At 46.1% G+C, this 26,640-nt stretch overlaps 1 protein-coding gene and 1 pseudogene across 3 annotated transcripts; one reads left to right on the forward strand and one right to left on the reverse strand.

Annotated features, from left to right (window-relative positions):
* Positions 1-596: 596 nt before the first annotated feature.
* On the forward strand, positions 597-25,758 carry THAP12 (THAP domain containing 12). 3 transcript variants are annotated; one of them, XM_066622404.1, is made up of 6 exons: positions 646-725; positions 1,914-2,016; positions 15,703-15,823; positions 18,517-18,624; positions 19,856-19,892; positions 22,714-25,758. In XM_066622404.1, exons 2-6 carry the CDS (start codon positions 1,916-1,918, stop codon positions 24,654-24,656), a joined length of 2,310 nt encoding a protein of 769 aa, XP_066478501.1. In that variant the 5' UTR covers positions 646-725; positions 1,914-1,915; the 3' UTR covers positions 24,657-25,758. The 3 variants fall into 3 exon arrangements, with proteins under 3 accessions (XP_066478502.1, XP_066478501.1, XP_066478503.1); XM_066622405.1 differs by lacking the exon at positions 1,914-2,016 and having other exon boundaries at positions 597-725; XM_066622406.1 differs by lacking the exons at positions 646-725; positions 1,914-2,016 and adding an exon at positions 2,434-2,495.
* Positions 5,973-6,092, reverse strand: LOC136646981 (5S ribosomal RNA; annotated as a pseudogene).
* Positions 25,759-26,640: the final 882 nt, after the last annotated feature.

The raw sequence follows: 26,640 nt of genomic DNA on the forward strand, positions 1-26,640 counted from the left end.
GTACTTTAATATATTACACTTGATGCTTCCGTGGGATGTGCTGGGCCTGGATTCTGACGGTCAATGGGACTGACTGCTGGGGGATTGCAGCAGAGGATTTTTAAAAAGGTTCCTGCTTGATGACGTCACTTCCGGTGGGTCCTGACATTGAAAGGTGGGTCCCGGTGCTAGAGCCACTGGGGTACAGATTCCCTCCTGCTGTCTCGCAGCCCGCTACTCCACACTTTCCTGGGAGGAAGCCCCACTGACTGCACTGGGGCTTACTTCTGAGTAGACGCGCACAGGGCGGGGCTCCGAGGCTGCCTCCTGTCTGCACTTCCCTGGGAGGAAGCCCCACTGACTCTCATGGGGCTTGCGTCCGAGTAGACCTGCCTGGGACGGCTCTCAGGCTGCAGGCCCTGCCTCGCCTGCCTGGGAGGAGGCCGCAGGCCCCGGTCCTCGCCCCCAGCACCGGGCTCCCTCCCGCGTGGGAGCCGGAAGTGTCGGCGCGCGGCCGGCGCGTCCTTCTGCGCCCCTGGGGCGGGAGCAGGGGCGCGTCCTGCGCACGCGCGCTGCCGCCAGCAGGGGGCGGCGCGCGGTGCACGGTGGGAAGGAGGCGGCGGCGCCTGCGAGTCCCCCGGCCGGAGCCGCTCGAGGATGCCGAACTTCTGCGCCGCCCCGAACTGCACCCGCAAGAGCACCCAGAGCGACCTCGCCTTCTTCCGCTTCCCGCGGGACCCCGCACGGTCAGTGCCCGCGCGCGCCACGCGCGTCCCGGCGCCTTCACACGTGGCGCGCCGCAGACGCGCGTTCGCCCCGGATGGCCGGAGCCGCGCAGGGCGCCGCACGCCTGTGCCTCGTGGCGGACACGCGTCCCCCGCTGGACACGGGAGGCGCGTTCACACGTGCGCGTGCCTGTCCCTGGCTGCAGGCACTCACGCACGCGACGAGGGCGCGGTGCTTGCTCGCTGTGCGCTCCAGGGCAGACACGCGTGTTGACACGCGTACTCGGGTGGGAGGGCACGTTCACACGTGCAGGCGTCTTCCTTGGGGACGTGCGCACCCCTGGGCTCTGCATAGTCAGCACCGAGGAGGTTTGGGTGCTTGACCGCTGTGCGCCTCTGGGCAGGCACGCGTGTTCGTGCGCACGGGTGGAGGGGCACATTCACACGCGTGCTTGGCTCCCTCAGGGCTGTGTGCAGAGGGTTGCGATCCCACACGTGGTCTGTTTCCTGAGGCATGTACACGCAAGGGCACATTCACATACGCGGTGTACTGCCTCAGGGTTGTATGTGGGAGGGCGTGTTCACCAGTGTGCTTCCTCAGGGCTGGACACAGGAGGGCACCTTCACATGCGCGGTTGGCTCCCTCGGGAGGTGTGCGGAAGGTTGCATTCACACACATGGTCGGTTTTCTGAGGCATGCATATGGAAGGACGTATTTTCATGTGCAGTGCTCTGCCTCAGGGTTGTATGTGGGAGGGTGCGTTCACTAGTGCGCTTCCTTAGGGCTGCGCACAGGAGGGCACCTTCACACACGCAGTTGGCTCCCTCAGGGACGCATGCAGGAGGGCCCATTCACACGTGCAGTCGGTTTCCTCAGGGATGTACACCAGTAAGGTGCATGCTCACCAGTAAGGTTGGCTTCTTCAGGGCTGTAGCCAGAATGGCAAATTCGCACGCACAGTCGGCTTCCTCGGGGTTGTACGCATGAGGGCACGTTCACATGTGCTGTTGGCTACCTCAAAGATGTATGTGAGAGAGCATGTTCACCATTACGAATGGCTTCCTTGGGGCTGTGCACAGGAGGGTGCATTCGCATGCACGCTCAGCTTCCTCACGGACGTATGTGCGAGAGCACATTCACACACACGGTTGCATCCCTCAGTGATGTGTGCGGGGGAGCGCATTCACATACGTGATTGGTTTTCTCAGGGATGCACGCAGGAGGGCGCGCTGTCCAATACGGTTGGCTTCCTCAGAGCTGTACACAGAAGGGTGCTTTTACACATGCTTCCTCAGGGATTTATACAGGAAGGTGAGTTCACACATGCGGTTGGCTTCATCTGGGATATATGCGCGAGGGCACTCTCACCAGTACACTTAGCATTCTCAGGGCTGTACACAAATGGGTGCCTTAGCACGCGCACTCGGCTTCCTTGGGGATTTATGCGGGAGGACATGTTCACTTGTGTGGTTGGTTTCCTCAGGGATGGACACGGAAGGGTGCGTTTTGCATGCGCATTCTTGCTTCCTCAGGGATGTACACAGAATGTTGTGTTCACACACGTAGTGGACCTCCTCAGGGATGTACTGTATGTATATTTACACGTGTGGTTGGTTTCATCAGGAATATACACGGAAGGGCGTGTTCACACTCTCAGTTGTCTTCCTCAGGGATGTACGTGGGAAGACACGCTCAGCAGTACACGTTACGGAACGGTGGTTGCGGAACGGTGCGTTCACACGTGCGGTTTTCTTCCTCGGGGTCTGTGATGAAATAATGGTCCGGTTGTGGTTAGTATGGAGGATTCTCTCTCCAGTTGTGAGGGGCTTCGTCTTCAGAACATAAGAAAGAGCCAAAGGCCCATCTAGTCCAGCTTCCTGTGTCTCACAGTGGCCCACCAGACACCCCAGGGAGCATCTTCCAGGGACAGCCAGCCATTCAGAGAGTTGAGGAGATGGAGCCAGAGAAAGACCCCCAAGCCTGCAGAGATTCTCTTCTGTGTGCTTCAGACTTGGCCAGGCAGGGAGAGTCCCAGAGGGACTTAGAAAAGGGCCAAGTGTTACCAGGTCTATCCTCTCCAAATGTGGGGAGCTCTTGTCCCCTCAGCTCAGGCCAGGCCAAGTGGATCCAGGCTCTCTGCCGAGTCCAGCAGGGCCTTCTCCTGTGAGGCTTTCTTGCAGGGCCAGCCCCACTCAGGGAACATTAACTTGTGAGGGACCAAGTCTGTTTATGTGGTTTTGTCCTCATCCCCTAATAAGACTTTTTGGTTTAAAACCTCTGCCTGTTCTGGGATCAGGGGATTTGTCAGCCTCCCTGTTCTGCAGGTGCAACATCAGAGTGAGGGCATCCTAACAATCCTATATGGCTTTCTCTGGGAGGGGCTTTGCCCAGAGAACCCCTGTGGGTACCACACCTCTTGGGCTGGTGGCAGTGGACTAGATCTACCAGGCCTTGTCCCACCAAGCTGCATGTCCAAACTGATTGGAAGTGGGGGATGTGAAAGGACTGAGAAATTGACTAGGCATCACTGCCCTGGATCAGCAGGTGGTCACTATCAAACCCCCCCCCTTCATGACAGTACTATACCCAGAAGGTTGCATTCCCACGTGCAGTTGGCTTTCTCCGTGCCATATGCAGAAGGGTGTGTTCCCACACATGGTTGGCTTTCTCGGTGCCGTATGAGAAAGGGCGCATTCCCATGTGCAGTTAGCTTTCTCAGTGCTGTACGCAGAAGGGTGCATTCACATGCACGATTGGCTTCCTTGGTGCCGTACACAGAAGGGCATGTTCATACATGTGTTTGGTTTTCTCTGGGCAGTACATAGTTCAGCACTGAGGATGGTTTGGGTGCTTAATCACTATGTGCTTCCGGGCAGGTTCACATGTCCGTGTGTGTTGCTGCTGCACCCTTTGGGCAGATGTGTGCACATAGGCGTGTGTGGTACCTTATTTGGGTTCTATCTGCTTGGTTTATGCACGTCTGAAGGTTGGTTCTTGTCCAGGAGTCATTTGCTATCTCTTTTCACTACTGTGTTCATTGGTGTCACACTTTTCCTCCATAGCAGTGGTCTTCAACCTTTTTCATGGCATGACCCCAATATATAAATAAAGTATGAGACTGGGTACGCCACTTTCAATTCTTTCCCCCTCCCAAAACCCTATCTCCTGTTGTTGCTTACTCCCTGCCCTTGTAATGCCCTCCCAGCACTGTTCACTATAATCAAACATTCTTATTAGACAGAACAGAAGAAATTATTATGAAGCAGCCTGGCACTAGTGAAAGCTATTTTAGCACAATTGCTAAGAACTTGAGCAAGACTGGGGCAGAAGCTCCTGGTACCTGAAGGGGTGCACCAGATGCCTCTCCCTTTACCTGGTGGTGCTCTAGTCCTGTGGCATTCAACTTTTTTTCATTTCTGTAAGTTGCTGCGACCCCACAACTGAGATTTTGAAACCCTGTTGGGGTCCTAACCCCTAGGTTGAAGAACACTGCTCCGGAGGGTGCAGGGGCAGCATACTTGGAGGTTCTGAGGGAGTCTTGCTCTATCCACTGATCCAAACCTGCTTGTTTTCAGCAAGTTTGCGGCCTTATAAATCTTTGGGATCTTGGACTTCTCAGGGAGTGGCTTTGGTCACTCTTGAAGTTCAACAGAAGTAAACGATAGGGTTTGGAGGTGATATTATGGGGGAAGCTTAACTCAATGTGGGTGTGATAAGCCTGAAAGTACGGGTGATGCAGAGCTTAAGGGTACGACTGAAGCACAGGAGTGCATCTGTGTTGGAGGGAGAGCGGAAGATCTGTGTGCGGTATGCGTGCATGGTGCATGGCTGTCTCTCTGATACTGAACAGGCTTGTATAGCACTGTGAGCGTGAAGGAAATTGATAAGGACTAACTTGTTGGGTGAGACTAGAGTACCACATACACCAACACTCTGCCTCCATCCCTAACTTGCTCATGAGCATGGTGTAATGGCACTAGCCATCCCTTCTTTTTCGCCCCCAGGATCTGTTCATTGGGCTGATGCAATTCTGAACATGGAGATTATGTATTTAGGGTGGGTCTGTCAAGCAAAGGTAAGGGTAGAAAGAATGTGGGGCCTGCCAGAACTCTTGAATGGATGCAGCATGTATCTATCCAGGGTGTGTAAGCAGGGCTGGTTTTGTGGTTAAGATCATGTGAAGGCTGTAGCGGAGTTGGACTTAGAACTAGAAGATCTGGGTTCAGATCCCCACTCAGCCACGAAGCTTCCTGGGTGATCTTGGACCACATGCTCAGCCTCACCTACCTCACAGGGTTGTTGTGAGGAAAAAAGGAGGGGAGAAAGCATATACACCAACCTGAGTTCCTTAGAAGAAGGGTGGCATGAAAATGTGAGCAATAAATAAGGGCCTTTGGCCTTCCACAGAAGGGCCTTTCAAGTTCAGCATCCTGTTTCTTATAGTGGCCCATCACCTGCCTCAGGGACGCCCACATTCAGGATAAAAAGGCAGACTTCACCCTTGCCATTGCACTGCTGCAGCTGGTATATAGTGGCATGTTGCCACTGGGCCCAGAGTTGCCATGACTCGTGGCCATTGATAGACCTGTCCTTTTCCTCCATCACATTGTGCAATCTCCTTTTAAAGCTGTCCAAACTTGTGGCCGTCATCCACCTCTTGTGGCAACAAATTCACAGACAAGAAATGTCCTGTGCGATGAAATACCTCCTTTTGCCTGCCTGAAAGTTCTTGTCAGTCAGTGACATTGGATGATCCCTGGTGTTTGTACTATGTAAGAGACAAAAATTTCTTTTTCACATCCCAAATATTTTTGTGAATCTCAGGTGCCCCCTTAATAGTTTCTTTTCCAAACTAAAAAATCCCAAATGTTGCAGCCTTACCTCATAAGGAAGGTGCTGCAGCCCTCTGATCATTTTGTTTGCCTTCTTTTGCACTTTTTCCAGTTCTACAACATCCTTGAGGTGTGATGGTCAGAATCTCAGAGACCAGTGGTTCCCAAACAGTGGGTCAGGACCCACTGGTGGATCACAACCTGATTTTTGGTGGGTTGCCAAAGGGTAATGGGATGATCAGATAACTAATTGCTCTAAGTTCTAAGTTAGCTATTCAAAAATCAGATACCATAGCTGCTAATTACCCTGCAAAGAGCTCTGCTCCTACAGTTTGCAAGCATGTGTAAATATAGCCTTGTAGTCAGAAAAAAGTTACTAATGTATAAATTTATATGGTTGGTTGGCAACCTTCAGTCTCGAAAGACTATGGTATAAGCCTACAGCACCCAGTATTCCCAGGTGGTCTCCCATCCAAGTACTAACCAGGCCTGACCCTGCTTAGCTTCTGAGATCAGATGAGATCAGGCATGTGCAGGGTAACAGTTGCTGCTTATAAAGATACTCGCCTATAAGTCAATCCCACAGATAAGTTGAGGGCAGGTTTTGAGCCAAAAATCGTGGAATTTTCTGTGACCCTCTGATAAGTCGGGGGTTAAACTTTGGGGGTTGTCTGATTATAGTTTTGTCTGATTTTACTTGAAGACCAGATCCTGAAAAGTAACTACCACTAATTGTTTCCTAAGAACTGTACAGTCTCTAATTTATTAAAAACATAGTAAAAGATCATAAGATACATTTTTATTCTTTTTAAATTCTGGTCTTCACCACCTTTTTGTAAGTACACTGTAAACAACATACCAGTTAAACAGTGGTTCCCAACCTAAGATTCATGTACCCCCAGGGGCACTCAACAGGACCTTTAGGGGTACTTGAAAAAGAATGGCATTATGTAGGTCATGCTCCAGAATGGCTTGCAGGGCCAGCAAGGCAGAAAGGGAGGTAGCTAGTTGGCTGTGAAAGCCTCACCAATAGCTAGTTTTTGGTCATCAATTCATGTATGCACCAGTGATTGAAAACCAGCACAGTAAAAAAGCTGAATATGCTGAATATAATATGGAAAGTGATCAATCACCCAGAATTTCTCAGGACACTTCTGGTGCAAAACAGTGCAAAGGCAGAGTTTTCTGTTCTTCAAACAGGTAAAAAGAGAAAACACTCTGATGAATACATGAAGTCTGGGTTTTCATATGGAGGGCTTGTATTATTAATTACAACATTTTGCTAATAGGAAGGGTACAATTTACGGAAATGGGCTGCCAAGGGATATGCAAGTGAAAAAGGTTGGGAACCACTGCAGGAGATCCATGAATCAAATCCACCTTTAAGGTGTCTGGTGTGTTAAGCTCAAAGCTCTACATATAACATACAACTTAGAACACATAACTGAGAGTGTGCAGTTTAGTTCGCAGCAGAGAGATGAGATATTTCCAACCCTTTTTACTCAGCAGCAGACCCACTGCTTTCCATGGCAGTTATTCTTTAGTAATGGTGCACTGAATTGTAGCCTGGGACTTTGTTTCAAATGGAAAGGAGGATCCCATCCTGGTATTGACAGAAAAGACTTCTGCCAAATGCCTGCATTTGCAAAAAGGAACCAGGTTGCAGGAGAATAAAAGGTTAACTTTGGCTGGAATTTCCCAGGAAAGTTACTATAGAAACTAAGATGTCTGTAGTGGAGAAACTTTTCAGAGTTTTCAGAAGGCTCTGCCCTCTGATGGACCTGGAGATAAGGCGAAGTGATCATTGGAGTTTGATTACTTGGCAAAAATTTCACCTACTATAGGTGAGTCTCTATGGTGATATAAATAATATATAAATTAATTTATAAAGTTATAAATTAAATAAATAATAAAATACTTCTTTCTAGAGCTCCTTTTTTAAAAGTCTGGTAAACCTAGGTGGGTCCTGATAGAGTGTAGTTTTAAAAAGTGGGTCCTGGTGCTAAAAAGTTTGGGAACCACTTTTGTAGACCCTCCATTTCTGGTGTTTGTCTTCATAGTGCATTTGTTATCCTGGCTATTGGCTCTTGCGTTTTCCAGGCCTCTCACAGGCAGGCAGCTGCAGCCAAGCTTCAGATGGCTTCTCAAAGATTAGTCTTTTTTACCTGCTAACTCCTCTGCCCGGGCTTCTCAGTCTCCCACCCAAGCAGCTGATCTTGCTTAGCTTTTTCAGGCAAGGTGACAGCTCAACCTCCAGATCACACCTCCTGCCCTAAATTACATTAAATAACAGAGTTTAATTAAGAACTTTTGGATGGATGCCATCTGACCCAGTGATTTTTTTAACTTGTCAGTATGTGCTAGAACCTCATTCCTTGTCACTTCTGTTTGTAACGTCATCTTCATTGAGAAGGGCAGTTCAGGCCCATGTAGCCCAGAGTCTTCATGAGTCTAAAGACTCATGCAGAAAATTCATTCAGCTTCTCTGCAGTTTCCATACCCTCTTTACGCTTCCGTCTTAATCCTTCATTGCCGAACTGTCCAACCCCTTCCCAGGCAGATTTCCTGCTTTGGATGTATTTAAAAGAGTATTTATTGTTTGTCTTGGTGTTTTTAGCCGTTCACTCCACATATCTACATCCTTTATGGTTCGCTTTCGTGTCTTTTGCCAATGTTAGTGTTCCTTTTTGTGCTCCTCTTTTGGGCAAGTCTTCCATTTTCTGAAGGAAACCTTCTGGCCTTTTATAGCTTCATTAACTCATAAGCCATGCTGGTATCGTTCTGGAACTTGTGGTCCCTTCTTACTAGGGATAGTCCATCCATTAGGTGAGCTGATGCAGGTTGCCCTGAGAGGAGGAGAGGTCTGTGGATTGGAAACATGCTAGTTACGTATATTTTGAACTGGGTAGCATTACAGTTCCTGTTCTCTACCCATTCTGGAACACTTACATCTCACACTAGGTCCTGGCACCACATGGGATTCAGTCTAGGGTTGCCCTCTAGTGTGGGTAGCAAGGCCAGCTACTTGGGCACATATTGAGAGGTGAGCGACAGGTTTGTGCTTGAGAGAAGTGCAGGAGGGCATGTGATTGGCAAAGCTAAAGTGCTATGTGGACATGAGAGAGGAAGAAATGGGAATGCTCCATGAGTTAGAGCATTTATCAAACACGTTTCATACAGTGGGCCAAATAGCATTCATGGTGCCTGCTGTGGGCTGGAGGTGATGTCATAAAGCAGGAAGTGGTGTCATTAAGCAGGTCACAATCCAAAATAAGCACTTTTTCACTTAGGAACTCATTAGCTGCAAATGACAGAAGAAAACTTACACAAATCTTGATCAGATTTTCAAGATATGGGAGAGTGCAATTATCATGCAGACTGCCCTTTCAGCAGTGACACCTCAGCACAGCTCAGCAATTAAGAGCAGTTGATACTGGGAGAGCCAAGGGCTGAATAAATAGCTTCTTAGAACATAAGAACAGCCCCACTGGATCAGGCCATAGGCCCATCTAGTCCAGCTTCCTGCATCTCACAGCGGCCCACCAAATGCCCCAGGGAGCACACCAGATAACAAGAGTCCTCATCCTGGTGCCCTCCCTTGCATCTGGCATTCTGACATAGCCCATTTCAAAAATCAGGAGGTTGCACATACACATCATGGCTTGTAACCCATAATGGATTTTTCCTCCAGAAACTTGTCCAATCCCCTTTTAAAGGCGTCCAGGCCAGTCGCCATCACCACATCCTGTGGCAAGGAGTTCCACAGGCCAACCACAGCTGAGTAAAGAAATAATTTCTTTTGTCTATCCTAACTCTCCCAACACTCAATTTTAGTGGATGTCCCCTGGTTCTGGTGTTATGTGAGAGTGTAAAGAGCATCTCTCTATCCACTTTATCCTTTCCCTGCATAATTTTGTATGTCTCAATCATGTCCCCCCCCCCAGGCGTCTCTTTTCTAGGCTGAAGAGGCCCAAATGCTGTAGCCTTTCCTCATAAGGAAGGTGCCCCAGCCCCGTAATCATCTTAGTCGCTCTCTTTTGCACCTTTTCCATTTCCACTATGTCTTTTTTGAGATGCGGCGACCAGAACTGGACACAATACTCCAGGTGTGGCCTTACCATCGATTTGTACAACGGCATTATAATACTAACCGTTTTGTTCTCAATACCCTTCCTAATGATCCCAAGCATAGAATTGGCCTTCTTCACTGCCGCCGCACATTGGGTCGACACTTTCATCGACCTGTCCACCACCACCCCAAGATCTCTCTCCTGATCTGTCTCAGACAGCTCAGAACCCATCAGCCTATATCTAAAGTTTTGATTTTTTGCCCCAATGTGCATGACTTTACACTTACTGACATTGAAGCGCATCTGCCATTTTGTTGCCCATTCTGCCAGTCTGGAGAGATCCTTCTGGAGCTCCTCACAATCACTTCTGGTCTTCACCACTCGGAAAAAGTGGGGCTTGGGGCTGCATCCAGCCCACAGGCCTTATGTTTTGCACCCATGTGCTGAGGGGAGGTTGATGTGTGCATATGAAATGTTTTATGCACATCATGGATGAACTACATGTGGGTGAGAAGACAATGCAGGAGTCCAAATAGGCCAGAGATGAAGAATAGAGATGCTTGTATACCTGAGAAATGGAGAAAGATCTGAGTCTGAGAGCAAGGAGAGGGGCAGCTGTACCTGTGCAGGAGAGAGTATATTCTCTTCCACATCTGCACAGCCATCATTTTGCCATTTGCATTCAAGGCTCTCTCTTGCCAACCTACATCTTCTTTGCACCTCTCTCGCACAACCTGTCACTTGCACATATGCATTCCCTGTATTTCTCTCTTTTTCTGCAGATGCCTTATTTGTGGGAGTTAGAGAAGGGATTTAGCGAGCATGTGTATATGTGCGCATGCGCAGAGAGGAGATGGAAGGAAGGAATCAAAGAAAAGTAAAAATTCAAGTGTGTAGGGAACCTTGTGAAAGTACAAGGTGTGTTGAGGGGCACAAACACTGTAGTGTGTCAGAGAGTTGCAGAGGCACACATTCTTGTATGAAAATAAGAAAAACCTTGCTCTTTATTGGATGACCTCTGGTTCTAGGATTGTGGGGGAGAACTACTCTCTCTGTGTGTCTCTGCAACATGCATAATTCTGTAAGTCTCACTCATGTCTCCCCTTAATGCAACGATTTTCAACCTTTTTCATCTCATGGTATGCTGGCAAGGCAATAAAATTGTCAAGGCACACCATTAGGTTTTTGACAATTGACAAGGCAAACTGCACTGACAGCGGAGAGCTCACACCCACAATTGGCCCTACTAATAAATGCTCTTCCCCCAAATTCATGTTGCACACTTGTGGACCACTCATGGTACACCAATGGGCATGGCGCAGCGGTTAAAAATGTCTGCCTTAATCACTCTGTGTAACTGATAGTTGGCAAAGATGGGAAGGTGTGGTGTGTGTGTGCGTGAGAGAGAGAGGCACAAACCTTATCTTAGTTTACAATACGGTAACTAGTTCCTGGTTCTCACTAAGACATTAAACCAGTGGTTTTCAACCAATGTGCTGTAAAAGGTCCAAAGATGTGCCATGGGTAGCATAGCGGTTGAAAATAGCTGAGAAGTTCTTTTGGGTTTTGCAGCCCTGTTTGTAGGGCAACTGTCTGCAGTAACAAATTGTCCCTCTTCTTCTGCTGCCTCCACAGACAATTTGTTACTACAGACATTTGCCCTAGAAACAGCCACAGAACCTGAAGGAGTCTCCTGGAAGCCAGAAATGGCATTACAGGAAGTGAAGACCATAGAGGTCAGTTTGCCACGAAAAGAAAAATGTTGAAAATTGTTGTATTTTAAACCATAGAAACTGGAGTCTATAGTATTCTACTTTGTGGGTTGAAACTGACTTGAATGAGTACTTCCCTGTAGAAAAAATCCTCTGCAGATAGAAAAGTAGCATGTTGGGAATGGAGGCTAGGTTTAGAACCATTCTTTCTTATGTGCTTGCTCTAATGCAGTGGTTCCCAAACTGTGGGTCTGGACCCACTGGTGGGTTGCAACCTGATTTTTTGGTGGGTCACCAAAGGGTGATGGAGAGATCAAATGACTAATTGCTTCAAGCCCTGAGGCTATTCAAAAATCTGATATTGTAGCTGCTAAGTACCCTGCAAAGAGCTCAGCTCCTGCAATTTGCAAGATAGCTGCTAACTGTCCTGCAAGAAGCTGAGCTGCAGTTTGCAAGCATAGATAAACATAGGGAGATAAATGTGTGAGGGTCTATTTTTCTGGTTATAACTTAAAAGTAAAAAAATAAAATCTTTCTTGATTTTCTTTTTTCAAAGTCTGGTAAACGTAGGTGGGTCTCAGTAGAGTGTCACTTCAAAAAGTAGGTCCTGGTGCTAAAACGTTTGGGAACTAATGTGTAAGGTTTGTGGGTTTTTTTGAAATGGAGGAATATTCTATCATGTATGTGAGGACCCCCTCCCTGTAGCATGAAGCCTGGCAGCCCAGAGACAGATTTTATTCCTTATTAACAGTAACATACCTTTTAGAACTTGAAGTATTCGACCTAAAAAAAAATGAATTGCTGCATGAGCCATGATTTGGAAAGGGAGAGTTTGGTGATTGTGGAAGTGTGGAGATTCTGATGTCTTTCTCCCCAGGGAGAATAGCTCAGTTGGAGAGGCTGCCACACAACTTGCCTGGTGACATCTGAGCGCACACAGCCTGGCCTCATCTTTCCGAACACCACCGCTTCAGACCAAGCTCTGCTTTCTTTGAGCAGCAGAGGGAGCCCCCTACTCAGTGTGGATAGCATGGGTGGAAGGGAACACTGCCGCAGTGAAACAGTTAAGAACTGATGGCCCCCACCCAGGCTGAGGGCAGCTGCCTGTGATACCAGCTTTGTGTTTGGTGGCAAACAATGATAAGTGGTTTCTGTTACTTTTCTTGGTGATAAGATTCCTGAAGCCTGGTTGTCTGCCCATTGTAGGAGGACCTTTGTTGATTCATGATCCCTTTTTGATTAGCCTGGCTACACAAAAGAACCAGAGAGTTTGTTTTATTTTTACTTGCTGCTGATAAATCAGATCTGTGCAAAATGTTATGAGTCTGTCCTGTATTGAACCAGACCACTGGTCCATTGAAGTCAGTACATCTGATGCTATCTGGCAGCAGGTCTCTGAGCTCTCAGATGGAGGTCTTTCCTAGCTCTGCCTGGAGATAATCCAGGATTGAACCTGAGGCCCTCTGCATGCAAAGCAGGGGCTCCACCACTTTTTGATTTTTGCCTTAGAGCAGGGGTACCCAAACCCCGGCCCTGGGGCCACTTGCGGCCCTCGAGGACTCCCAATGCAGCCCTCAGGGAGCCCCCAGTCTCCAATGAGCCTCTGGCCCTCCGAAGACTTGCTGGAGCCTGCACTGGCCTGACACAACTGCTCTCAGCGTGAGGGCAACTGTTTGACCTCTTGCGTGAGCTGTGGAATGAGGGCTCCCTCCACTGCCTGCTGTTTCATGTCTGTGATGCAGCAGTAGCAGCAAAGCAAAGGCCAGCCTTGCTTAGTGCAAGGCCTTTTATAGGCCTTGAGCTATTGCAAGACGTTCATTCATTCACATAAGTTAATCTTTAATATATTCATTTTTGTAAACTTATGTAAATTTATTCAAATTTTAAATGTAAATTAATTCTTTCCTCCCCCTTCCCCCGGCTCCTGACACAGAGTCAGAGAGATGATGTGGCCCTCCTGCCAAAAACTTTGGACACCCCTGCCTTAGAGCAGTGGTTTCCATACTGGTGGGTTGCAACCCACCAGGGGAACCAGAAGTAGGGCATTCCCCCTTTAGGGCCTTCTCTGATGGCAGTGACAGTGCTGCAGAGATTGCAGCGCTGCTGTCTTGACCAAGGGGATTTTGGACTTATCTTGGGGGGGGGGTCTATGCTGGTCTTCTGCAGGGTAAGCCTGCAGGGTAAGCCTTCGTAAGCCTCTGTAGGCCTCCTCACTGCTATAAACAGTGCTTATCTCCAATTGGAAGCCACCTTGAAGGTCATCTAGTCCAGCTCCCTGCTCAGTGCAGGCGACTGCTACGGTATCCCCGACAGGTGACTGTCCAGCTTTTGGAGTTAGCTGTCCCTTCCCCCCACCCCAATTGAGTGATTGGGAGCCAAGGGTTTGGGCACTATGTCTTAAAGTGATGCAACGTGTTCTAAATGTCTAATTGCCAAGGTCTGTTGTTTTGTTTTCTGCATTAGTGGAGTTGCATTCCGCCCTCCTGTGCCCCAGGATCAGGTTACCTTAAGGCAGTGATTTTCATCTTTCAACTACCTTAAGGCAGTTACCTTTTTCATCTCATGGCATACAGACCAGGCACTAAAATAATCAGGGCACATCATCAGTTTTTTGACCATTGACAAGGCACACCGTACTGACAGCAGGGGCTTGCATTCCCCAGTGGCCCTACTAACGAATGATCTTTCCCCAAACTACCGCAGCACACCTGTAGACCATCCGCGGCACACCAATTGAAAATATCTGCCTTAAGGACTTCCTTTGCCTAAATAACCTGCCTGAGTTTTACTGTAAGCCTCACAGGCTTTTGGCTTTTGACATACCTAAGTGTGATTGATGGGAACCGAGGACCGGCTTTTTTTGTGGTGGGGCTCCAGCTCTGAGACTCTCTCCCCAGGGATGTTTGCCAGGTCCTCCCCCCACCCCCACTACTTGTCAATTTGCCATTACAGCCTATTTAGTCTGCAGGGCTTTTAGCCAAACCTGGTCTCACTCTGATCTTCTGGCTACTGTCTCTTTTCATCCTCGCTTTTATTATCAATAATACTTCTTATCACACTGTATTGTCCTGAGCGTAGTTTTTACAGTATTATAAAACAAAAAGGTTAAAATCCAGGACACCATTCCAAAGTGTGGTCTGTCTGCACTGTGCTTTCAGTCTAGAGAAACGGCGTGTTCTGGCTATCAGGGGGCTAGTTGCTTGCTACCAGGAAGTGTTTTGGGAAGGGAAACACCTACCCTAGGTACGTATCTTCTTCAACAAGATGCCTGCAGTTTTTGTTTGACAAATGTGTATCCCTCCTTTGTCATGCTGAAGCAAATGCCCAAAGCAGCTTAGAAAGCTCCATAATAAAAGTACAAGATATCACAACAATAAACAATAAAAGCATCAACCTGGCTCCTCCTCCTGGGTATTGCTTCTCCCATAATCTTCAAGCAGGAGGAGAGAGACAGACCAGGGACAGACTGCACTTGCTCCCAGTGTGGAAGGGATTGTCACTTCCGAATCACACTAGATGCTGTGCCAGAACCACCATGCATAACATTATAGGAGGTATTGCTGTATTAAAGGCTGCTTTGTGTGGTTCTTGTCCTCAGAGATGAATTTAAATCTTTCAAATAAACAAGTAATTACACCTTCTGAAGGTTAACTTCTAGAAGATTGTAGGTATCAGAATTATCCACCTCTAGGGAGTCAACTCTCAGTTCTGCTTGAGCCACTGATTTCATCATATCTCTTCTGCAAGAGAGGCAAGCACCTTTGGGGGCAAGCAACCCTGGTGCCTCTCTGTATCCGGAGTGGTTGCCTGATCTAGTCCCAAACAGTGTGGAGAGGTAGCCAAATTACTTGCTCTCTGCAGAGCCTGATTGGAAAGAGGGGAAAGATCATTGTGGGGGAATTTGGTGCCTTTATGGAGTGCTTTGTATAAGAACAGGTTCTTTGTCTTGGGCTGAATATGTTTTTCAGCTAGCGGTACTAGTAGCATGTGAGAGGTGTATGTAAATCTCCTCCCAGCATGTTCTGGCTATATGTGTTTTTCAAAGTCTAGCATGCTTGCCATGCTAGCAACCTTTCCTTCGAACTCAAAGCTACTAAACATGGCAGCCTTCATGCATGAGTTCTGCTGGTAGAAACATCATGGCCTCCATGCATCATGGGAGAAAATGGTGGCCTCTATGCATTTGAATTTTAATGACTTGTCTACAGCTCAGTGCCATTTTGTTATTTGTTAATGCATCAAAATAGAAGCATGCTAGAAGCATGATTGTGCGGTCACTTCCAGTTAGCTGAAAAACATGCAGTCTCGATTTCTTAGATGGCTTGCTACATGCAATGCACTGTGTTAAACTTTCAAGCAGCTAAAAATCTGTATGCCTTGCAGATGTCAGCGTTGGGTTGAGAACTGCCGACGGGCAGATTTGGAAGACAAGACACCGGACCAACTGAACAAGCATTACCGGCTGTGCGCGAAGCACTTTGAAACCTCGATGATATGTAGAAGTGTAAGTGACAAAGTAGGAGTGATCTCTCTTTACTAGATGACTGGAGCTGGTTTCTTTTCTTTTTGCATTACGTACATTAGGAACAGAAGAGAGTGTCTGTTGGATAAGATGCTCATACTAGAACACGTCTTGCAATCTGAAGTATTGCCTGTAGTTAATTGTCTGACTCTCCCTCATGATAGCAAGATATTTAAGCTCTCTGATTTTACAATGGACTGAAAAGCTGAGGCTGTATTCTGCCTTCTCCCGACCGTGCCTGACCTGTGCTTTTGAGTGCTCTTAAGCCTTGCTGGTTTACTTAACTATGAAAACATGCAAGGTGGGTTGGCATTCTGGGAATTGCTTTACTGTATGCTGAAGAAAAGCAATCCTGGGGCCTGCCTGTTGAAAATATTGTATTTCAGTGGAAAGTCTCACTGAAGCTCTCTTGGAGGAAAATTCCATCTTCAAAATCAAATTGTTTTTATGGATCCCAAATGTTTAAAAAAATAATAGTGTGCTTTAGGAGGCCAAGCAGGTTAACTTATCCCACAAAAAAAAAATACAGGCAGCTGGTTTTGTTTTCACTACATTGTTTAGAATATGGTTCTAGTTTAAGTGCTGGGTGCCCCTCTGCAGCTTTCTGAGAACTGGCTTCTGCAAGAATTTCTTGTGCATTAATAGAAGTTGCAGCCAATCACTGCTGTATTGCATGGACACACATCACATAGTTGCTGCCCAAATCCTAAACTTCGGTCATACAAGTATCCTAAAAATTTCTTGGGTATTAAAATCATCCTTCAGAGGGCTCAAATGACCATGATTCCTGGGCATTTCTGTCCAGGTGTTCACAAAAATGCTTGCTGGAGCAAGTACCTCTATGGAAGGACACCCATCAGCATGTGTACCCTTCCCTGAGCTCTCACCTGCCCAGCTATTTCTTATTTTCTCTTTCAGGATTTAACTTCTTCAAACCTCTGTGTGAGTGAGAGAAAGCCCTGCCTCTCTCCCCAGACCCTCTGTGAGTGGCACAGGGAGAAGTGGGGTTCTTTTCCAGTCCTCAGCAAAACAGGCTAAGAAACAACTGGAATCTCCTTTGCCCTTTCTGCTCTCTTCCATGCTCCAGTGTAAATGAGAAATTCCTGCTTCTCCTCCAGTCTCCTGGGCATACCAGTGGGCTGCAGGGTGAGAGAGTTGGTGGCTACCACAAGCGCAAGCTGGCTAATCAAGCTGTCAGTGTTTTGGGGCCCTTGTTTCCAGCTGTGTCTGCATTAGCGTCATGAGAGTTGCCTTCCCAGCAGGAATCCTGTAATGTGCAAACTGGCTGTAGCCAGCCTTAAGGAAGCTGTGGAAGAAAGAATATGAGTTGTTCGTGGGTTGTTGGCTTCATGCTCTGTTTGTGGGCTTCCTAAAGGCAACTGGTTGGCCACTGTATGAAAGAGAAGGTGGACTAGGTGAGCCCTTGATCTGACCCAGCAGGATTTCTTTTACATTCATATACAACAGACCTGAATCTGCATAAAAACTGGATTCTCTTTGATGCATTAGACCAAAAATTTTCAACCTTTTTCATCTCACAGCACACTGACAAGGTGCTGAAATTGTCGAGACACACCTTCTGTGTTTTGACAATTGAGAAGATACACCACACTGCCTGACTGGGGGAATCACATCTCCCAATATGATCCTCCTCCAAGCTTGTTTGGCACACCTGTGAACTGTTAACAGCACACCAATGTGCCATGGCACAGTGGTTGAAAATCACTGCGTTAGACTTTACTCCTATAGTAAACTTCTAATTCTTTTAGGAAGAACAAATATAGACACTGGTGAAATTGATGCGGAAGTAAAGCACTAACGGTTTAGGTCCATCTAACTTGTAAAAGCAGTTGTCTATTTTACAGTCTACTTTTGTATGTGGAATTCAAAGCATCTTATATTGGCAGAACTTACAGTGCCACAGTATAAAAACTATATAAAAGAATAATAAATACATATCCCAAGAGTCACAGTATTAAATGCTCACGATAGCAGCATAAACGTAATAAAACCAATCAACAGCAGCAGTAATTTCCCCCTGATTTTCAAAACAGAGCTCCATAAAGACCTGTAGGAATGAAGTTGTCTTCTCTCCAAACCTAAAAGCAGGTGCATGCTGGGCCAAGCGTAGCTTCAAGGCCAAAGCTGAACTTGCACAATTTCCTCCCTGCCATGCATCTGACAGCAGAGGGACCTGAAGGAGGACTGCATTGCAGAGTGCCTCTCCAGCTGGTCTGCTACTGAAATATCTCAGTAGGTCAAGAGAAAAAAATTGTTTGACCCAGTGGTATACTGTGTGCAGTTTTTCTTGTTCTTTGGCTATACCAACCTATTTCTCATTGACTAATATCCAGTTGTCCAAGTGTTCTAGCTATATTTTCCCATGCACTTCTAAAAACTTTCTGCTTGGCACAGTTATAATGTTGCATAAACTGTTTGGGCTTTGCAGGCATGGGTAAGAGTTTTTAACATTTACAGAACCCAAGCATAAAAACTGGTGAACCACATGCACTCTGGGTGGTCTGCAGTTTGCGGAGGGCTCCATCCTGTAACTAACTCCAAGGAAAACCTCTGCAAATGGCCCTCCTTCTCAAAGGCTTGTTTTCCCCATTTAAAGAAATTTGCAGTAGTGTGATAGAGATGACACAACAGGAGACTGTACCTTTCTTTTGCAGAGCCCCTACAGAACTGTTTTGCGAGACAATGCTGTGCCGACAATATTTGACCTCACGAGCCATTTGAACAATCCACACAGCAGACATAGAAAAAGAATTAAAGAGCTGGTAGGTCTTCCTTTATTTTCAGGTTGGTCATGTTAGTTGGCAGTTGCAAAGAGTAGGCTAACGATGCACCACTATTTCTCCACACACACACACACACACACACACACACACACACACACACACACACACCCAAAAGTACAGTTCCAGTGCAATCCCTCCATGTTAGTCTTTAAATTCAAGCTACGGCAGCAGTTAATTTGCTTACTAGTTGTGGCTGTGTCCCTTTATTGTTTACTCAGTTGTTTGATGGGTCTTTTAAAAAGGGTGCAAAATATTTTTCTCAGTGGTCTCTACAGTGGTAAGGTCCTAGGCAGGGATTCACATATGTTCCCGGGACTTGGTCAGCTTCTCACGTATGCTGAGAAGGCAGACGCAGGGTGAGTCTCTGGTTGCATATGAACATATGATAAAGAACAAGCACCAGCCTCAAGCTTATGTGTGCTTTTCCCTCTTGCTACATATGGGAGGGGGGAGATTAGAACCTTCTGTTCCCCTTCACAGCAAAGTGTACTTTACATTTTGACCCAAACCTGAATGCCACCGTTCCCTGCAAATCAAAAATAGATGATTGTAATCGCCTGCTCGCAAGCTTGGGGAAAGGGGACAAGGAAATTATTATTATTATTTTTTATTAACAGTATTTATATACCGCTTTTCAACTAAAAGTTCACAAAGCGGTTTGCAGAGAAAAATCAAATAACTAAATGGTTCCCTGTCCCAAAAGGGCTCACAATCTAAAAAGATACAAATGAATACCAGCAGACAGCCACTAGAACAGACAGTGTTTCGTCTCCTGCTTGTTCTTATAACCATGGTTTAGCATTATCTGCTTCTGATTTTTCCCAAGCCCACCATAATGTGAGGGAAGCCTCCCCCTCCCAACTCTACCAGTTTTTCCCAGTCCTCTGCATGCCTGACTGCAGAGTTGGTTCTTGTATCAGGTCCAATGAAAGATCCCCCTTTTTCTGATGTTCTGGAAATGTGAGAGGAGGGGAACTTTGTCTTAGATGTTGAAGGGCAGGGGCAGCTGTGTCTGTGGCCAGATTTGAGGATAGATGGATTTATAGTTATCTAGCTAGCTAACCATCCTTCCATCCATCTAAATTGGACTGTAATTCATGAAAGCTTCTGCTGAAATAAATGTGCTGGTCTGTGAGGTTCTGTGAGGTTCTTTGTAGTGTTAACCTTCCCAGATTGATCAAAAAATAGATTTTGTTTTTCTTTTCTGCAGAGTGAAGAAGAAATAAGGACTCTAAAGCAGCAAAAGAGTAAGTGATCAATCTAATGGAAGCTCTGATACCTTCAGAATGTGTTGTGTGCGTTTTGTTCTCTGCCTTCCTGAAGTCCTGTCCCTCTTGGAGGGAAGGACAGAATGCAAATGTACCTAAATGAACAAACTGTTGAATGGTATTAAAGGCACTGGTGCTTCTGCAATTGCAATCATGCAAGTTGAACATAATCTCACCTAGTGAAGCACTCTTAAGTCCCCTTGATTTTCGTGGAAAGTTCTAGCTTGTGCTGCAGGTCTCTCAGTTTGAAGTCAGTGGGACTTCAAACGAATCATGGCACCTGTATCAACCTGCGTCGGTCCATGAGAAGGTCTAGGTATTACCTCGTTCTGGAGTCAGACAAGAAACTGGCCGATTTCTATACTGGGAAACACATTTGTGAGTGACACTTGACATATCTGGGATTTATGAAAGAAGACAATGTTTTCTGGTCTTCTCCATTCATGTGCATTGCTCCTCATCCACAGTTTGCAGACAAGCAAACCTTCTATAATTGGTGGGAGGGGAAAGGTGCAGGTTCTTTGACTTTATCTGTTAGGATACTGTTATCTCATTGAAAGACATCAACAAGAGTAAGCAAGAGATTCTCCCTTTTTCCCCAATACCTGTAGCTCTGACACTGTCTTTCAGCCACATATTAAGCAGCAGGTGAGCCACGTGTTCTTTGAAACACATGTCAAATCAATCTCTCTTTCATCCAAGGGTGAAACCCTTTACCAGCTTCTCCAGTCATTGATGTTTTTGAAGAACCGGGATAATACTGGTTTGATGGATGGAGTAGAATGTATCCTAAAAAGCACTGGATTTGCAGAATATCTGGTCCTCCATGGCTAATATTTCTGTTAATTCTGAAATCAAGGAAGCCCAATGGAAGACCCTTAGCAGGTGGTATATGACTTCAGCTAAGCTTCATTTAATTCATTCAGCTTACTGTATAGCCCCTTACGCTGGCACACTTTTCCCATCCTACCATTTGGTCATTTTGGGATCCTAGAGACTGATTTTTGTTAGCAAATATTGCACTCAAGACCTAATGCTGCTCTTCAGCCAGTGCTTTCTAGATTCTCTTGCAAAAAATCACCCTGGCTGCCCACATTGATCACTGCTGCGACATCATACCTGTATTATTATTATTATCTTTATGCAGCTGCCAAGGTTTGTTTTATTGGGTTGCAGGAAACAGTACAACAGCCCACCCCACATTAGTGGATGGAGAAGATTTGGAAATTTGTGATTCTGAACAAATTATGTTAAGTTAGGCAGGCTGGAAAGCAACTCTGAATGGCTGTACAAAGGAGTTCCTTCTGCATGTCATGTGGAAGGGCCTCCCACCTCAACTGAGTGTCTTTCTCGTAGGTAGAAACATGTTTCTAATTTTCCATCTATTATGGCCGTCCTTTCTGATTCGTTGTACCCCATTGTCAGCCATCAGCTGTTGGATAATATTTTAATGAAGACAAATACTAACTATGCAATTATGTTTGATTACTTTCTTGTGTTAGGTTGTCTATAACTTTTTATCTTGCTTTTAGAAAAAGAGAATTTGTTTAATGAAGTTCCTGTTTTAAAGATTTAGGCCCACAACTTCATATAAACATTTTTAGATGTACATACTGATGTGTTTGCAACTGTGTTTTACAGGTGCACTCACTCAGGAGCCAGTATTGACTGCATGTACACTTGGGGTAACCCTGATTTATCCTGTGCAGTGTGCGCAGTGGCCTTGAGTTATAGCTCCTTCTAGGAGGATGGACTGGATTTACTTTATTGCATTTCATTTTCATCCTGGCCTTCCTCCAGGGAACTCACGTGTATGTAGCTCTTTCCCGCCACCCTTTATCACCATAACAACCCTGTCAGGTATGCAGGTCTAAAAGAGTGACTGTCCCATATCACTCAGTGAGATTGTGGCCGAGCAAAGATTTGAACTTCTGCCTGCTTGCTCAGTCTTCATTTGAAATGAGCCACACAATGTTGAATGACGGTGTGTGTGTGTGTGTGTGTGTGTGTGTGTGTGTTTCCCATTATTGTTCTCAACACATTGTTAAGGTAATCCAGTGGGGTATGTGTGTGTTTCAGTCACACAGGTAAATACAGTTTGGGCATCCATTATCCGAAGTGCCTGGGAACAGAAGCATTTTGGATATTGGGTTTTTCCATATTTTGGAATATTTGCATATACCTAATGAGATCTTGGGGATGGGGCCCAAGTCTAAACACAAAATTCATTTATGTTTCATTCATACCTTATTCACGTAGCCCAAAGATAATTTTATACAATGTTTTTAATAATTTTGTGTGACCTGCCACATGAGGTCATGTGTGGAATTTTCCACTGGTGGCGTCGTGCTGACATTCAGAAAAGTTACCGTTTTCTGAAAGGGTAGGGTTTCAGAATTCTGGATCAGGGATGCCCAACCTGTAGTTCTTTTTAATTTCCGAAGTTATTCTTTTACTAGGAAGTCTTGTGGCTCCATACATATGAATCCTTTCCCCCATCATTTTAAACTCTTGTAATGAAGAGTCAGAATGCATTGAATGACATTGCCCAGATTCAGAGAGCTCAGTTTTGTGAAAGCAGATTTCTGTGCCCCGTGAACATCCTTACGTTCATTCTTTGGTGGTGGCCACTGTGTCTTTATTCTGGATGGGGCAATATTGTTTCACTGGAATGCTGTCAGATTTTTGAGTGTTTGGATACTTCACTAATTTAAAAATGGTGAATAGGTGTTACCAGAATTTTTTAAAAATAAATATCATACTTTGAATCTCAGTCTGTCTCTCTCCTTCTCCCTTCTAGTTGATGAAGCTTTTGAGCAGGAAAAGATGAATCAAGAGTCTGTTGACAATAACATTCAAAACTTGGCTACGGAGGAAGGAGGAGATGACCCTGTGGAAGATGATGTTCCTTTGACACAGGAGGAGAGGGAAAACAAAGACTATCTCAAATCTTTATTTGAAATCTTAATCCTGATGGGGAAGCAGAATATCCCATTGGATGGCCACAGTGCTGATGAACTCCCCGAAGGCCTCTTCACCCCAGACAACTTCCAAGCACTCCTGGAGTTTAGAATAAACTCTGGAGACGAGGTCCTGAGGAAGCGCTTTGAGACCACAGCTGTGAACTTGGCTTACTGTTCAGAAGCCCAGCAGAAGCAGATGCTGGAGATCTGTGAGAGCTGCGTGCGAGAAGAGATGCTGAGGGAGGTCCGGGACTCCCATTTCTTCTCCATCATCACGGACGAGGTGGTGAATCTAGCTGGCGAGGAGCACTTGCCCATCCTGGTGAGGTTTGTTGATGACTCTCACAACCTGAGGGAAGAATTCATTGGGTTCTTGCCCTACGAGACAGATCCTGAAGTTTTAGCTGTTAAATTCCATACTGCTATAACAGAAAAATGGGGCTTGAACATGGAATACTGCAGGGGCCAAGCCTATGTTGTTTCCAGTGGGTTTGCTTCCAAGATGAAGACCGTGGCTACAAGGCTTTTAGAAAAGTATCCCCAAGCCGTGTATACGCTGGCATCATCTTGCGCCTTGAACATGTGGCTGGCCAAATCTGTTCCAGTCCTGGGTGTTTCTGTTGCGCTTGGAACAATAGAAGAAGTCTGCCAGTTCTTTCAGCAGTCGCCCCAACTGCTAGCCGATTTGGACAATGTAATCTCTGTTCTGTTTCAGGGGCATGAGCTGAAGGAAAGGGGGAATGAACTGAAAGAGCTTGTCCGTTCCCACTGGACTAGCCGGCACGATACCTTTGAGATTGTTGTTGATCTCCTGCAGGCCCTTGTTCTGTGCTTGGATGGCATAAACGATGCTTCCATCAGCTCCGTTGCAGGTCGGGCACATATACTTTCCAGCACGCTAGCAGATTTTGACTTCGTAGTCATAGTGGTGATTGTTAAAAACATTCTCTCCTTCACAAGGGCCTTTGGGAAGAATCTTCAGGGCCAAACGTCAGATGTCTTCTTTGCAGCTAGCAGTTTAACTGCAGTGTTGCATTCCCTCAACGAGGTGATGGAGAACATTGAGGTTTACCATGAATTCTGGTTTGAGGAAGCCACAGATTTGGCCGTAAAGTTGGATCTACCCATTAAACTCCCCGGGAAGCTTTGCCGAGCACAGCAAGGAAACGCGAACTCTGAAATAACCCCAGAAAACTACTACAAAGAGGCACTTAGCATTCCAGCTGTGGAGCACATAATTCAGGAATTGAAAGACATATTCTCAGAGCAACACCTGAGAGCCCTTAAATGTCTGTCTTTAGTGCCCTCCGTCATGGGGCAGCTCAAATTTAATACGTCAGAGGAACATCATGCCGACATGTACAAGAACGACCTTCCCAACCCAGATACGCTGTCTGCAGAGCTTCATTGCTGGAGAATCAAGTGGAAACACAGAGGGAAGGATATAGAGCTTCCCACCACTATTTATGAGGCACTCCACTTGCCAGACATCAAGTATTTTCCCAACGTGTATGCGTTGCTTAAAGTTCTGTGCATCCTCCCAATCATGAAGGTAGAAAACGAGAAATTCGAGGTTGGCCGCAGGCGCTTGAAGGCCTACTTTAAGAACACCTTGACTGAGCAGAGGTCAATTAACCTGGCCTTGCTTAACATAAATGTTGACATCAAACATGACTTGGATTTAATGGTTGACACCTACATCAAACTGTATCCAGAGAAAGCCGAGTTCCAAGAGGATTTCCCTCCTTCCAGTAGTTCAGAACCAACAGAAGAGACTTAACAGTGGGGGATGGGGGAAGCCCACCGAACTCTTACCTTATCTTGGTTATTTTATTATGCCTTTAAAAAAAAAATCCAGGGTTCCAAACTGGGAATGGGATAGTTGCTTAGTCATTGCAAAGTTTCCTTCCATTTTAGGTGTGTCTCTTCCCAGAAATGGTGAGCCATTTGTTACTTGCTAATCCGTTCTGATTTACCATTCTGGAAAACGAAGTTGGAAGATGGTGTCTGAAGAGTCAGACAGGCTGCCATGATGTTAGCATGACCCTCTGTGTGTGTGCCGAGACTCCTCCTTCATCCCCTCCTTATAAAGTACAGTTTTGTTTTTTTCTTCTGGGAAATCCCAGTCTTTACTGCGACAGACCACCTCTGGCCATGCCACGCCTGTGCCCAAATGATGGAACAGACCGTGTTTTTAAAAACTGAACAAAACATATTGGCTGCTACTTGGGCTTTATGATATCCTTTCCCCCCCTAGCCAAGAAAAGCATTGTAAATTGTCTGCGTTTAAGTGAACTGTTGGAATGGTTTAAGCTTGGCCTCATCTGGGCTGGGCTGGACTGCTGTCAATCTGAAGTCCTCCACTTGCTTGGAATAGAGCTCCCCTGAGACCTTTGGGACTTCCCCAAGCCTGCACATGAAAGATTGTAGATAAAAAGAGGCAATAAAACAAATGGCTCCCTTCTCAGGTCAATGAAGCTTTCTGTCATGGCTCTTGCAAAGGAGCATGACTGCAGAGGTGTGTTTGAGCTACTTCCAGCATTCCTTTGCATTGACCTAAGTGATGTCCCCCTGAAGCTTCTTATGCTTTTATGTGTGGAAGGAGCTCTTTTTGGGAAGCAAACTGTTTTGTAAAAACAAAACATACACGAGATTTCACGAGCATCGAAAACATGTTCTGTGTTCAGCTAGACTTCTGTGTAAGTCTTTGCTCATTTACCTCTTGCTTCCAGGGTATGAATTTTCTGCCTTGCCTGGAAGAAGAGCAAATACATGGGTGGGGTGGGTTTTTAGTTTGTTGGTTTGTTTTATGTAGAAGTTGTTTGGAGATTGCTGATATTTTTGGGCAAGAAAAGAAACATTTTTGTATAGTTTATTTGAATCGAGAATAAAATGTGAATTTGCTATTTTAGTATTATCAATTAGCTGTGTGTTTAAATACTTGGTGTCTCTAACCAGTTCTTGTGAACTGACATCCTGTCTCCTAAAGCAGTGGTTTTCAGTCTTTCTGCCGTTGTTGGTTCATTCTGCCAAATTTGTTTCGCTGCCCAGAAACCCTGCTGGCATCTCTGCAATAGAAACCTTGCACATCAAGGAAGGTGTATATTTCAGATGGAGCATAGCAAAAGCTTTGGGGCCTCATTATTGCCTCTGTTGAATGGAGCCAAAAACACACCCAGTACTCACCTGTGGTAGCTGCATGTGGTGGGGAAGATCAGGAAGTGGTCGAGCTGTCTTGGGCTAGCTTTTTCCCATATCCCAGTGTTCTCTAGAGTTCTGTGAAAACCACTGCCTAGAAAAGAGACGCTTGAGGGGGGACATGATTGAGACATACAAAATTATGCAGGGGATGGACAGAGTGGATAGGGAGATGCTCTTTACACTCTCACATAATACCAGAACCAGGGGACATCCACTCAAATTGAGTGTTGTGCGGGTTAGGACAGACAAAAGAAAATATTTCTTTACTCAGCGTGTGGTCGGTCTGTGGAACTCCTTGCCACAGGATGTGGTGCTGGCGTCTAGCCTAGACGCCTTTAAAAGGGGATTGGACGAGTTTCTGGAGGAAAAATCCATTATGGGGTACAAGCCATGATGAGTATGCGCAACCTCCTGATTTTAGGAATGGGTTAAGTCAGAATGCCAGATGTAGGGGAGGGCACGAGGATGAGGTCTCTTGTTATCTGGTGTGCTCCCTGGGGCATTTGGTGGGCCGCTGTGAGATACAGGAAGCTGGACTAGATGGGCCTATGGCCTGATCCAGT

The sequence above is a fragment of the Tiliqua scincoides genome, chromosome 3 (assembly GCF_035046505.1).
Source record: "Tiliqua scincoides isolate rTilSci1 chromosome 3, rTilSci1.hap2, whole genome shotgun sequence".
Taxonomy (NCBI): Eukaryota; Metazoa; Chordata; class Lepidosauria; order Squamata; family Scincidae; genus Tiliqua; species Tiliqua scincoides.